Source organism: Abramis brama, assembly GCF_963993115.1.
Source record: "Abramis brama genome assembly, chromosome: 22".
Taxonomy (NCBI): Eukaryota; Metazoa; Chordata; class Actinopteri; order Cypriniformes; family Leuciscidae; genus Abramis; species Abramis brama.
The window spans coordinates 33235295-33249086 of NC_139984.1; the positions used below are offsets into that span (position 1 = coordinate 33235295).

The window sequence follows — 13792 nt, forward strand, 5'->3', positions numbered from 1 at the left end:
GGTGCAAAGGACCCTATAATTTTACTCCGAACCATCCCTTTAACCCTCTGGTTTTCTTCGGGGACCTTTTAACCCGTAAATGACTTTTGCTGAATATTAAAAAATGTTCTTTTTGTCCAAATTGCATGAAACTTTGTACGACTCTCAACCCTTTATAGATCTACACATTTTTTTTTTTTAATGATATCTGTTTTTATGTTAGTGTGAAAAAAATAGTCACACTCCTTGTCTTTGGGGTCTCCAGTGACCCAGACAATAGCATGTAACTTTGTAACAGAATTATAGTCTTTTTATTAACAAGTGTAAATTTGCTCTGTTTATTAATGTTTTTACTCCACATTTATGCAGTTTTGGAGGATTTATGATATATTTTTTTTAAAAAGTTGTTTTTTTTTAAATAGGTTTTTATGCAAAAACAGCTTTTTATGTAAAATTCACTTTATAAAAGACCCAAATTTCTAAATTTCGTTTAGTGGCTGTATTATAATTTTTTACTTTTAAAACTACATTTTCCAAAAGATGGGCAAAAATGTTACACTAAACCAACCATGTAAAATTATCCATGTTATCCCTATAAATTAAATTTAAAAATGTGGGTCTTTTATAAAGTGAATTTTACATAAAAAGCTGTTTTTGTATAAAATCCTATTTTTAAAAAAACTTTTTAAAATTTATTTATATAACTTTAAAATATAGCATAAATAATGCACAAATGTAGAGTAAAAACATGAATAAACAGAGTAAAATTACATTTGTAAAAAAAAAAAAACTATTATTCTGTTTCAAAATTGCATGTTATATTCTGGGGTCCCTGGAGACCCAAATATAACGAGTGTTGGCCCAAATGAAGATAATCAGAGGGTTAAGGGATACAATTATTGACTACAGAGGGACTTTAAGATATTTCAGGTCAAAGGGGTTGCGTCCATAGATATATAAAGGCTAGATGTCTCATGCTGGCCAATGGAGGTCGACGTCCGCACACGGCGGCCATCTTACCACAGTGTGCTCGCTCACTCGTAACATGGTGCATGTACTTTTAAATAACCATAACTTGCTCAGTTTTCTACTGATTTTCAAACGGTTTGGTTTGTTAAACGTCAGAGATGTAGCTATGGCACTGCATACATATGAATAATTATAACATAAATGTTCAAGCATTCGGAATTATAGCCACGTTAATAACGTTTGTAAGAAACCAAACTGTTTGTAAATCAGTCAAGATTTCAGCGAGATAAGAGGATTTGTGTGCGTGCTGATCACTCACCTTAATTCACAGAGCCCTGTGGTAAGATGGCCGCCGGTGATGCCGGAAGTGACTCCGCCTTAAGACATCTAGCCTTTATATGATATCTATGGTTTTGTCAATGGGACTTTTATTTTGAAGTGCTGTCAGCAGCGGCTTCCGGTTGTGTGAAAGCATGCTTGTCATTGAGCGCAGCTGTTTATGGTGTTCTTCAGGTTTATTCGTACGACCAGCACACTTTTAAATACTTCATCTTTTACACGAAACAAGCCCTTTAAGAGTGTCATCATGTGTAAATAGTGATGGCAAAATGAGGCTTCCTGAACCACTGAGACCTCGCAGCCCATTGCTTCACCCAAAGGTTCATTACTCGAAGCTTCATTCAGCATTGCTCACTAGTGACACCTAGCTACTGTGCAAATACAGAGCAGACTAATTAATTAATTTTGAACCAATGTCCATTGCCTGGGTATAAAATAAAATATGTATCTTTCTCTGTCTGAATTTATTTATGCAGAGACAACTGTCACACACACAATTAATAAATTATTAATAAATTGTTTGGATAGTGACAGTATGAACAGCAAAAGTGACACTGTGTTGAGTGCAGTGCTAATGGTGGAGGGAGTGTAATAAAGTAAACTGCAGAATAGTCTGGGGTGGGAAAAGTCCCTCTTCTTGGACAAAACCTCTCCAGCCACAGAGGATGCAGGGGAACATAAAAATGGCAGTGCCAGCTGGTATAAATGAGGACACTGATGCTTCTGTTGAGCCCAGACAGGGGAGGATCTCCTCTTTCTTGCTGCTCCATTACCAGGAAAAAGGAAGAGGTCACAAAAAGCAAACAAATCAAAAAGCAGTCCAGTCCAGATCCAAAAATACAAAGCAATCCAAATAATCCTATCTAATTAATATAACAAGACTATAATATAGCTAGGCCTACTATAATTAATAATATCAATATACTATAACTATTCTAACCTGATATAATGTAATAATATACAGCCCTAACACATATATGACACAATAACGACAATGGCAATGGGAGTTCTCTAACTCTCTGACTCTGACACTACAACTGCTTCTGCTACTCCTGCAACACCCACAAGGTGGCGCGAGTTTCGAACCCCTTTATCCGGAAGCGACACTCAGACCGAACCGATGACGTATCCACACAAACCGAAGCCTCGTTTGTCATTAGTCACGTGATTTTCACGTTAACAACACAAGCCTCGAATCGCGGCTTCATCTGGCACGCCCATTTTTTCTCGACACAAGCTCTGCCGCCTCGGTTCAAATGTCACATCATGCTGGGGGCTCAAGATGGCGACGTGAGCGGTTGGTGTATTTTGAGCTGAGACAGAGAAACATAGGGTCCACTTAATTTAATAAGATTTAAATCGTATGGTTGCTTAGTATTGCTAGTTATGCATTTGTAAAGACACTTTTGGAGACTTTCAACAACAGGTTTGTGTGTAAACGGTACTTTCTCAGCCGTTTGGTCGACATACACCGCGAAAGATGGAGAATTCTGTGGAGATGGAGACTGAATCTGCAAAAGAAAAAAGGTGTATTAATGATCTCCATTCTTATAATTGTAAAGTGGTTGAAGGAGGTAACTGTAATACAAATCCTAATTCTCCAGTGAAACGTCCACCAAAGAAAGCTAAGAATGATGGAGGAAATGAACTTTCTCTGACTGAGATGCAAGAGAACATCATTCGCATTCTGACGGCGAAAATTGACGAACCATCCGATCAAATTGACATGGCCGTCAAACAAAGCACTCTACAAATCGAAGGACTCAAAAAATCACTCGATAACTGTTATCCAGACATTGCTGATTTAAAGAAGGAAAGTGCATGTCTTAAACACAGAGCGTTTGAATCTCAAAAGAAGATTCACGAAATGGAGCAGAAGTTAAACAATGCTGAGCGATACAACAGGCGGTGGAACTTGCGTCTCTATGGTTCCCCTGAGAGACCAGAAGAAGACGTTAAAGACGAAATATGCAAAGAGATCCTTCCAGAAACTGAATGCACATTTGTGACAGGTGCCATCGATGTAGTCCACAGGATTGGCAGACCTCCAGAGGTGAAGAGCAACGTCACACCGCGACCAGTGATCATCAGGCTTCTTTCACGGACGGCAAGAGACTTGGTATGGAGAAATGCCAAAGCAAATGAATATCTACAAAGAAAGCATCTCCGTTTTAAAGAGGATCTGACCGCTGCAGACAAAGAAGCACGCACCAAGTTATGGCCTCTTGCTGAAAAAGCACGCAAAGAGGGAAAGAGAGCGTACTTTGTAGGTAACAAGGCTTACATAGAGAAGAAAGAAGTTCGAGTTACCTAATGTTTCAGTAACTGAAATGTAGAGTACTTGGAGCAAGTCAACTTCTTAGTAGCTAATGTATGCTGTAGGCCTATAGGTAACCAGTTATGTTATAGGAATGGTAGGCTACCTGGACAATGTATATAAAAATGTGTTTGCTAAACAATCTTTGTGTTCATACGCAACAATATAAACACAAATTATATAGAAGATATTTATGCAACAAACAATAGTTTTAAAGACCCTAAAGTCCATGAGCCAGGGCCCCAAATTTGGTCCATCTGTATCATCTGGGGGGACAAAGTCTCATAGTGATTTTTGGCAAGGTATACACCCCTAGTGCTAGAAGAATCCCGATAGCAGTGCAGGGGTGGTAGCGAAATCACTTTTTTCAGCTCATGAAGTTACTAACCCCCTAAGATTAATTCAGTTTTTGAAATCTGGTTTATATCTGGTTTAGGCTCATGCGAGGGATATTGTCAATATTCTATAATATGCTGCTTGGTATCGTTGAAAAGGGGACCTTTTAGGCTTTCATTTAAGCCCAGTACTGAATCTGTCTGACAAAAACAGAGGTCACATGACTTCTTTAAACCAGAAATAACACACATTTTTTCACAATTTCCGCCTAAACTCTATGCTTTCTTTTATCCCTGTGGCATGAAAGAACACCACAGACACAAAACTCAACAACTTCAATATTCAAGGCACTCTGATGACTCAGAAAATGTATAATATACCCATACTATTTATTTGTGAGAGCCTTAAATTAGACTTGTGCAGCCAGTACACGTCTTCAAAATAGAATAGAGCCAATAGAATGGACAAATAGAATACCCTATTAGTCCAGGGCCAAATGGCCTATTTATTCATGTACAGTTGTAATAAAAAGTAATTGTTTCAATAGTGTTGTCAACATAACACTTGTAAGTGGTTTAACAAAATGTTTCTATCATGTATTTTGATATTCACCCACTTTCAGTTAGAATGTCAGAAAGTAGCTCATGCACGGCATGTTGATGGATTTTGACAGTTTGACGAGGTTTTGTCAGTTTTGTGAAAAGATTGTTGGTTCAGTTGACTGGTTATAACAACACTACCAACACTACCAACCAATAGTGATTATCTAGCAGGCTAGCTAGCTTGCAGGTTAAACAGTGTAACAGTAATAATAACACGGAGTAAAAGTTGATCGATTTCAAAAATTCGACACAAAGTTCATGTAAAATATATATTTTTTTGTCGTCAGTTCATAATAATAAGTAAAGTTAGAAGGGAAATCCCGGGAAAATGATCTCCACTTAGAAAAGGTCGTCTGCACCCAGCGCCATCTTGGCCATCCGCCCCGCTTCTGATTGACTTCACTCGTCTCCGTTGAGTCCAATGGGGTCGCTGTGTCCAGTTTATATACTGTCTATGTTCCAAACACTGATAGTTCCAGCGCTGAACCCCATTCATCTTCAGTGTTTCCGAAGTACGCTCGCTGGTAAGTTGAAGAAATTACTGCATTTTTGACATTTGAACGCATTAGCCGTCCTCTCATGAATTTAGTTGCAATTTATGTAGCCAACTTTAGTTAATGTTTATTGGAAGATAATAGTTAATTGCAGCTAGCTTACATGACCAACACTTCATTAACGTTAGCTACCAGTCAGAAATGGGTAAATTCAATACTGAGGTCATAGTTAAATGTGATGTTGCACTATATTGTATTCAGAGTTTTTTTTGTCAACCCTATTTACATATTATGGTCAGAATATTAGAAATACATCTGGATATAAAGCAAATTAGTACAGCAGCTGCACCCCCACAAATAAGACCTCACTGCTAAAACATGTAAATGAATGTACACCTCTATGACAGTATAAAAAATCCTGAACATTATAGAAAAGCAGAATTTATGGCTGAGCTTTGTATATACAGTATCATAATGCAATAAAAATATAAAATTATATTTTCTCTAATTTGCATAATTTGTTGGATGAGCAAAATAATCATCCAGCTTCTTCCATAATGTTAATGTGTAAGAATAACAATTTGGATAACAATAGTGGTTTGTATATATATATATATATATTTTTTTTTTCTCATTTAATTTCAAATTATGTACAGGAGTACAGAGTCAAAATAACAGAAATCATGACAAATGTCCAAATAGGTATAAACTCACTTCTGTAATCTCAACCCCTGAATGTCACGGTTCATAAATCCTATGCCTCTTTCTTGTCTCGTGTTTCTGTTGTTGTGTGTTGTGTGCTGATTGTGTGGGCGTGTCGGCTGATTATCACTCATCAGCGATCAAGCTCATCACTCCCGTCACCAGCTGCAGCTCATCTCAGCGCCTATATATACTCACTCAATTCTCATCTCCTTTGTCAGATCGTTGAATGTGGTTCCCAGTGTGTGATCTTGTCTTCGTTCCAGTCTTGGTGTCTCTTCGTCTCCTGTTCGTGTTCCCGTGGATGTTCACCCTGGAATTATCACGTCACGTCACCACTCTTCATCACAGCACTCATCTGACCATCGAAGTCCCTGCGCCACTACCCTGTTTCACTCTGGACTGCGTCTATCATCAACTTGTTATTCAATAAAGAGAAAGAGTTAACTTGCACATTGCTTCCGTGTTTCTATCATGACACTGAAAATGTTTAGGAAACATAGGCTTTCAATGTGTATTTAATCTGTCCTTCAGTGTATTAACTTTAACACCGTTTCCTCTTTCTTTACCACTACCAGTTCTCTCCTACAGCATCAGGCATTGTTCAGGACCCGGTCTCCTCTGGGGCCTCTGACACGCTCTGCTTCTGGCAGGGGAACGCTCTCACCCAAACATCCAAGTAACTATAGCATTACTTATAGTGTGGAGTTTGAATGCTTTTGTTATCAATATATGGCTGAGCGTTTGACTGATTCTCGATTCACCACCAGGTCTCCAGATTATCCTGCAGCGTCGGTGGCAGAATGTAATGGCTACTGAACACCTGTATTCCTCTTCTGGCCTGCTTTCTGCCATCTTTCTCTCCCTGTAGGAAGGCGAACGAGTTTCTTTGAAGACAGATATCTCCATAGATATAATATATAATTGGGGGCAGTAAAGTGTATTTCTTTCATTCATTCAATTAAATGTTTTGTTGAATGCAATTGGTTGCCTTGTATATTTTTTTTACTGTTGAACAAACTTCTTTCTTGACTTAAACTGAGCAGCTTTAATTGATATTCACTTGTTGTGCAGGTTTATGTGAATGTATTTTAACATAACATTAGGATGTTAGTAATTATGACCATAGAAGCACGAGGGAAATATATACAGTAAATACTGTAAATGTATTATACCTCATGGGAGCAGTCCCCCTTCCCTCCAAAATTAAACGCACAATTTTTTTAAATTAAATTCAAAGGGCTTTATTGACATAAATGTTTCAAGAACAATGTGTGTGTATATGTGTATATACACTACTCTCTATGGCTCTGATATATACCAACGTACCATCACGTCACATATGCAAACATATATATATATTTTCCAACACAGATGCCGTTTGCTAATAACGGATGTTTATGCAAATCAGTTCTTTAGCAAACTCAACTCTGTCAACTATGTTAACACTAACAGTTAACTTAACGCGTTAACGTTAACTCTTTAACCACCAGGACTGTAGACAGCTTCTGCAAATGTAACTAAATTGACCAATAAACAAATATTTCATAACTTACCGTGTAGAAATCACATCAGTCTTCGAGAAAAGTTTCCGTTGCTTTCCTCTGCGCGCCACTTCTGAATCTGAACCAAGAAAGCAATGCGCATGCGCATAGATTGCCTGGCTTCGTGGAGTAAGTTTTACTTGCGTTTGTCATTTTTTGCATTAGTTCATTAGATGACAAAACACTAGTAAATATTACTTGGGCAGTTCCATTTGAATTTACTTGTGTATTTAAGCACAATAAATTAAAACGAATCCTCAAGTGGCTTATTGAATTAAACGTGACATTTTGAAGTAAAAAGAAAAAATATGATGTGTTTGTAAAATGTACTTAAATCATGCTTTCTTTATTTACAAGGTCAAAAAATCATTTTTTACAGTGTAGGTCATTTTAGATCAGTCAATATACTGTATATGATGTAAGAAGGTATAGCATATAAAAGTTAATGTGAATTACCAGACATTCACCTTTACATACTTTGGGTGACTTTAAACGTTCCCACAAATAAATACTATTGCTACAGTTCATATCCCTGCAATGGCTGGTTCATCATGTTCTTTCCCACGACAAATCAATTCTTGCATATTTTGTTCACAGTTTGCTGAGTGCATCTTGGGTGGCTTTCCACTGGCATTTGCTAACTCTGCTACAAACACCACAAGACAGCAGATTGCGGTCTCTCTCCTTGAGAATACAGGTGTCTCTTAAAATTATTGTACATATCATTTAATGTAAGTTATAGAATTTCATTTCATAATCATCATGTAATGTCAATTTAGACTAGTTGGAAACATGTATTTGCTGTACATATTTTAAAATTACCAAATTATGTAACTATTGTATTATTTACTCAGACAAGGTTATAATTGGCTAAAAGAAAATTAAAATTATTACCCATTTGTTTTTGTAGATGACTTAACTGACCTGTGTCATCTTTGTGGGGAGCAGGATGGCGACACTCACTGGGTAACTTCTCATGTTTTACATGTCTTCTCAGGTTTGGCTTAAAAAAGTATGATAATCAAATATCCACTAAACATTATTTTTAAATTCTACAGTACGGTCTTGCTAAACAAGAGTTATTTTAGTTGTAAGGCATGATGGCCTGCTTTGTAAGTTGAGTAATTTGCAACCATTGCTAGTACTATTGTATAACTATTTCACCATCATTTTTTGTTTCCTCTTTTGTCAAATCCAGATTGGCTGTGACATTTGCACACGGTGGTACCACAGGAGCTGCGCCAAGAGGCCCTTCAAAAAGAGGAAGAACACATTCACGTGCAAAGCATGCCACTGAAATCTGTACCACCATAGATAAATAGATGAAATTTCTGCCTCACGACCCTGCACACACACACACACACACACACACACACACACAATCTTTTAGCCACTGAACATCGTCAAGTCAAGCCATAACACTGAAGTCAAGATATATTTCTCAAGGAAAATAACAGAATCAGTGATGCAAACTTAAAAACATAAACATTCACAAGTCAGGCTGACCATAAAATCTTTTACACTATAATAGATTGTATGCAAACCACACACATTCACATATCAGGTTGATTTAAAAAGGACTTGAAGAATTTTATGAATGTTTTATGACTTTTTGAATTTATTTTATCAAGATTTTAGCATTTGACAGGTCTGAGAACTGTGGTTCTTTGTGTCATGTTTTGATGAAATTATATGTTTATGTATTTTAGAGTTATTTACTATTTATGGACAGCACTCTGGTCCATTCTAACGGTGTTAAATGTGTTTCATAAATAAAAGCTGAGTTGAGTTAAGACAGCTATATTTCTGTAGCACTTTATACAGATATTTCACTGTAATAAACAGGCAATAACAGAATCAGAGTCATTATTCCGATCAATTCAGTGCGTTATAATCTGTCAGATATAACCCTGATGAATATAATCAACTAATTTCAGGGCAGAAATAACCTTTCAGTCAATAAGTAGAGGCAACAATCACTTTTTGGCAGGTAAAATACTGCATTATAATGGTTGTACTGGCCATCTACAGGTATTTTAAGAGGTAAAAAGTAGGCTACTAGATGAGTTATAATCTGTCAAACATAATTCTTCTGAATGAAATCAACTAATTTCAGGGCAGAAATAACCTTTAGAGGCTTCAATCACTTTTAGGCATCAATCACTATTACCACGGACATATTAAGAGGATGTTTATTTGCGCGTTTGATCCACATAAAAGCAGCTGTAGTCGTAAAGAGACTGGGCGATACAGCTTTAAGGGCGTTAACACGCCGCGCGCGCTCCCGCGGACGGCAATCACTTTTCGGCACGACACCGGCACGGGCAAGAACCTGTGTGTTGAGCACTTTGTCGTTCCAGCTGATGCCAAGGATGCGGCGGAGACATCGCATGTGGTAACTGTTCAGCTTCTGCTCTTGCTTGGCATATGTTGTCCAGGATTCACTCCCTTACAGGAGGGTGCTGACTATGCAGGCTTTGTACACTGCCATCTTGTGTAAACATACATAGGCCAATGCACACAAACGTCAACAAACAGGTTTTTTTTGTTGTTGTTTTTTTTTTTAATCGGATCAGTGTGTGTCGATGTGGGTCGGGGTTTGTTTTCTTTTCCACCCGAACATCAACGGTCGACTTGTGTGTGTGAAAAGGCCCTGTGAGCTTGAGTTAACGCAGTCACATGATCCTTTTCTCCCACACTCCAGATATGTTCAGCTAAATTATGAAGGTTGTTTAATTTAATCATTTAATTTAGTGTGTGAATGTTTCTTCATTCAGAGTCAGTGGAGGAGATCAAACTCATCAGATTCTCCTGCAGCTTCATCATGGCTGATTCACAAGGATCCAGAGATGGAGATTGTTCTCCAGGATGCAGGTACTTTCAACAAACATTACATTACCATTACCCCCACACCTCCACCCCCCACCCCCCCACACACACAAACAGATCAAAGACAGTTACAGAAAAAAGATTATTTTTTTGCCTATTTTTTTTAAACTAAAATTAAATATTCAGTAAAAAGATCATTGTTTCCTCAAAGTACTTTTTGATGCAGGATAAATGTATTCACAGTAATCTAAAGGATTAAACTGAATCTGTTCTCTGTTCCAGTTCAGTCCAGCAGAAGAGCTCAAACCCAGAGTCCAGCTGTGTGTCTATGAAGAGTAACTGCTCTATGGATCCGCCAATAGAGTTTAAGAGTGGAGACAAACGGCCTGATCTCAGGTATATCACTTCTATAAAAGATGTGCTTATAGTGCGACACTTTTGAATTCGAATCGTCATTTTTCTCAGTCAGTCAGTCTAATACTAGCAATGACATCAAGTAAATGTAAGCTGAGATCTTTTCCACCTTTATATAATGGAGTAGGTGTAAAACTTTTAACTGCTGGTTCAGGGCCCGTATTTATCAAGCTTCTCAAAGAGTCATTTTAGTCTTAAAGGGTTAGTTCACCCAAAAATGAAAATTCTGTCATTAATTACTCTACCTCATGTCGTTCCAAACCCGTAAGACTTTTGTTCATCTTCAGAACACAAATGAAGATATTTTTTATGAAACCTGAGAGCTTTCTGTCCCTCCACTGACTGCAACGTCATTGCAACTTTCAAGGCCCAGAAAGGTAGTAAAAACATTGTTAAAATAGTCCATGTGACTCCAGTGGTTGGTTTGATTCGTGGTTCATCATTGGTTGTTCGTTTAACGTTCTTTCTCAAGGTAGAAAAGTCAACAGCTTAAACGATGGCTCTTAGAAAGGCTCTTTTATTTTAGCAAACTGACAAAAAACCTTAAAAAGCAAAACAAGAGAAAATTATTTTAATGCAAGCAATAAAAAACTGCACACATCAGCTGTGGAATAAAAGAAAAGAAATGCACAATTAACTAGATTAAGGCACACTCCTGTCTTAATGTAAACCCTGTCCATCACCCACAAAGGTTTCACAAAGTTATTCTTGCCACTGTAACGTATGGCTTCCTAAAGACAAGTTTATGGGTAAATAAATGAATAATAATAAAAAAATAAATCCGGTCTCAACATTAAGCCTTTTCATTTGATTGTCCTCAGTTCGGTCATTCACTTGTCCGAGTAAAAACATTTGTTTGTCCAGGAAACATTTTATTTTTTTTTGTAAATATAATTTATTCTGAATCAATATTCTCATCACTGTTCAGTCAGCTTTGACATATATAAATCGGCATATTCATGATATTTTAACCTTTATAAAGGGCATTTTTCCCTCATCCCTAATCGCTTATTTCCCTAATCGCTTCCCTAATTAAATTCTCAAATTTCATCAATAAATTAAAATAGAATAATAAGATGCTAAAGGGATGTTACCAATCAAATGAAACTGCATTAAATAATGTAATGAGATTATTTTAAATATTTTTTGAATATACAATTAAGAAATTTTGGAAAGAATGAAACTTTTAAACACGAAACTAAACCGCCAGTAGGAGGCGGCAGGAGACCGAGTCATTGAGTCATTTATTCAAACGATTCATTCAAACATAGGGCTCTATTATTTTTCCCAAATTCCGTTTTTCCATTTTAATTTTTGCAAAATCCGTTTTTTCCATTTTAATTTTGTGGGAATTCTGTTTTTTTTTTTTTTTTTTACCCTTTACTGTTATTTTAGTCGTAAAAAGTGTTTTTAATGTTAATGATTAAAATGTACACAAATAAAAAGGAATGACCTTAAATTTATTGAGGTACATGGTGGCTTTAATAGCGTTATCATTGTACTTCTTGTTCTTCACATGGCTTTTGGATAACAGGTGGTCAGTGCATGTATTTTTGCGCTTCCAGTCAACGGAATGTTGACAACTTACAAAACTTACACAACAAGAGTTCGCTTGACATAAAAGCCCCGTGGGAACTGCTCGGCTCGGTACTGAGGGCTTAGTTAGGCCGGCGACACACTGGCTGCGTGGTGTTTCTGTTGCGTGTCAGCTGCGTGGCGTTTGCGTGGCTTTTTCCATGTCTTTACACACCAGAAACGTGTCTGACGCTGCACTGTTGCTGATAGGTGACATATGATAAGCCTCATTGGTGATATATTTGACATATGGGGAGAGAGTTGTGGAAGGCCTATACTTCATGTTAAACATAAATATATAGCAGCAAAGACAACGTCGGCAGTGCTGACAGCAAAATAGGCTATAGAATATTTCGTTCAGTATTGACAGGTGCAGTATTTGAAAATCGATAATTTTTTTTAAATTACGTTTATATTTGCATTTGTCAAAACCTAGAGACTTTTTCAAACATCAAAATGACATTTATTAATATGTATTCGTGTCAAAATGACTAAACACCACACAAAAACAGAATTTTATTGCAAATATGTAAACTTCCGCGCAATAACACTAGATTCCGCGTTAATTTGCCAATTCCGCGATCGTGGAAATTATAGGGCCCTACAAACGGCTGATTCATTCAGGAATTCATCATGTCAGAACAGAACGCTAATGAAATGTTTACCTGGCAAAGCTTTAAAGCACGAGCAAATAATGAACTTTTGTGATAGCGATTAAGTGCAGAGTCCTGTGAGTGTAACTCTAGCGCTGCGTTAACATGTGATGTGAGTTTTACAGTATTGGGACTGAGCGCCAGAACTGCAGCTGATAGAATGTGATACTACCATATTTCTTCAAAAGCAGATCGTGGAGACATTAAATCATCCACGATCAAAAATCGTGATATCGCATAAGCACAAGTATAAAACGACTGTTATCATGTCTGAAAACAAACACAAGTAACGGAGTTTACAAAACTGTATCGCACATCAAATCTGGCTAAGCACTGTCACTTGGCATCCTGACTTGTTCAAAGAGTTCAGAGATCGACAGGTGAGTCCGTCATTCAACTGATTTAATTTAGACTTTTATTCACAACACTGATCAGCGCACATAAGTTACATCAGAGCTTATCAATTAAATATGACACGGTAAACACGAAAGCTCAAATGTGCTTGCATGACACGCTAGAACCATAACTCATAACGTCTCATAATTTTTGCACTTTGAATGAATAAAGAGATTAGTGATATTAATTTTAGTATTAGTGATAGTAAAATGAATGGCATCACTGCTGCTGTGGCGACCCCTAGAGGAATCAGCCGAGAGAGTATGGGATTAATATCCTGCCATGATTCAAAACTGAAAATAAAGTTCTGAAAGGTTGAAACTAAGTGTTCGAAAACTCAAAATCTTATAAAAAAAGTTTTGCAAGATCGAAAAATAAGTTTTGCAAGCTTGCAAAATGTAAAAAAAATTAAAAATATATCTGCAAACATTATGTTGTTTTTGAGATTTCCTTCTTCAGAACTGCAAAAAAAATTTACGATGTTGCGCAAACAATTTTTCAGAGTTTCAAATTTGTCAGTGTTCTCCCACTGTATTAGTTTGTTTTCCAGGTTTGAAACCTTGTAAATGGTGATCTGAAAACTGGTGTGCGAATGTGTGAAAAAAAAGTTTTGAAACTCTGAAAATAGAGTTTTGCAGGCTTG

General features: G+C 37.0%; 2 protein-coding genes and 1 long non-coding RNA gene across 14 annotated transcripts in view; all 3 read left to right on the forward strand.

The window, feature by feature from the left end:
- Positions 1-13792, forward strand: part of LOC311073496 (NLR family CARD domain-containing protein 3-like) — a 239259-nt gene that overhangs the window by 139383 nt on the left and 86084 nt on the right. The window contains exons 1-3 of one of the 12 annotated variants that reach the window (XM_084099305.1): positions 9558-9677; positions 10060-10156; positions 10394-10507. The exons of the other annotated variants lie outside the window; for them this stretch is intronic. Coding sequence (XP_083955431.1) covers positions 10107-10156; positions 10394-10507 — 164 coding nt within the window. The 5' untranslated portion in view covers positions 9558-9677; positions 10060-10106. Of the gene's footprint in view, positions 1-9557; positions 9678-10059; positions 10157-10393; positions 10508-13792 lie in introns of those variants that run through there. 12 annotated transcript variants of the gene reach the window in all.
- On the forward strand, positions 742-6683 carry LOC311073499 (uncharacterized protein). The gene is made up of 2 exons (XM_084099320.1): positions 742-6417; positions 6509-6683. Exon 1 carries the CDS (start codon positions 2768-2770, stop codon positions 3599-3601), a length of 834 nt encoding a protein of 277 aa, XP_083955446.1. The 5' UTR covers positions 742-2767; the 3' UTR covers positions 3602-6417; positions 6509-6683.
- On the forward strand, positions 7771-8825 carry LOC311073504. The gene is made up of 3 exons (XR_014604157.1): positions 7771-7979; positions 8193-8248; positions 8481-8825. It is a non-coding gene; the product is annotated as an uncharacterized lncRNA (long non-coding RNA).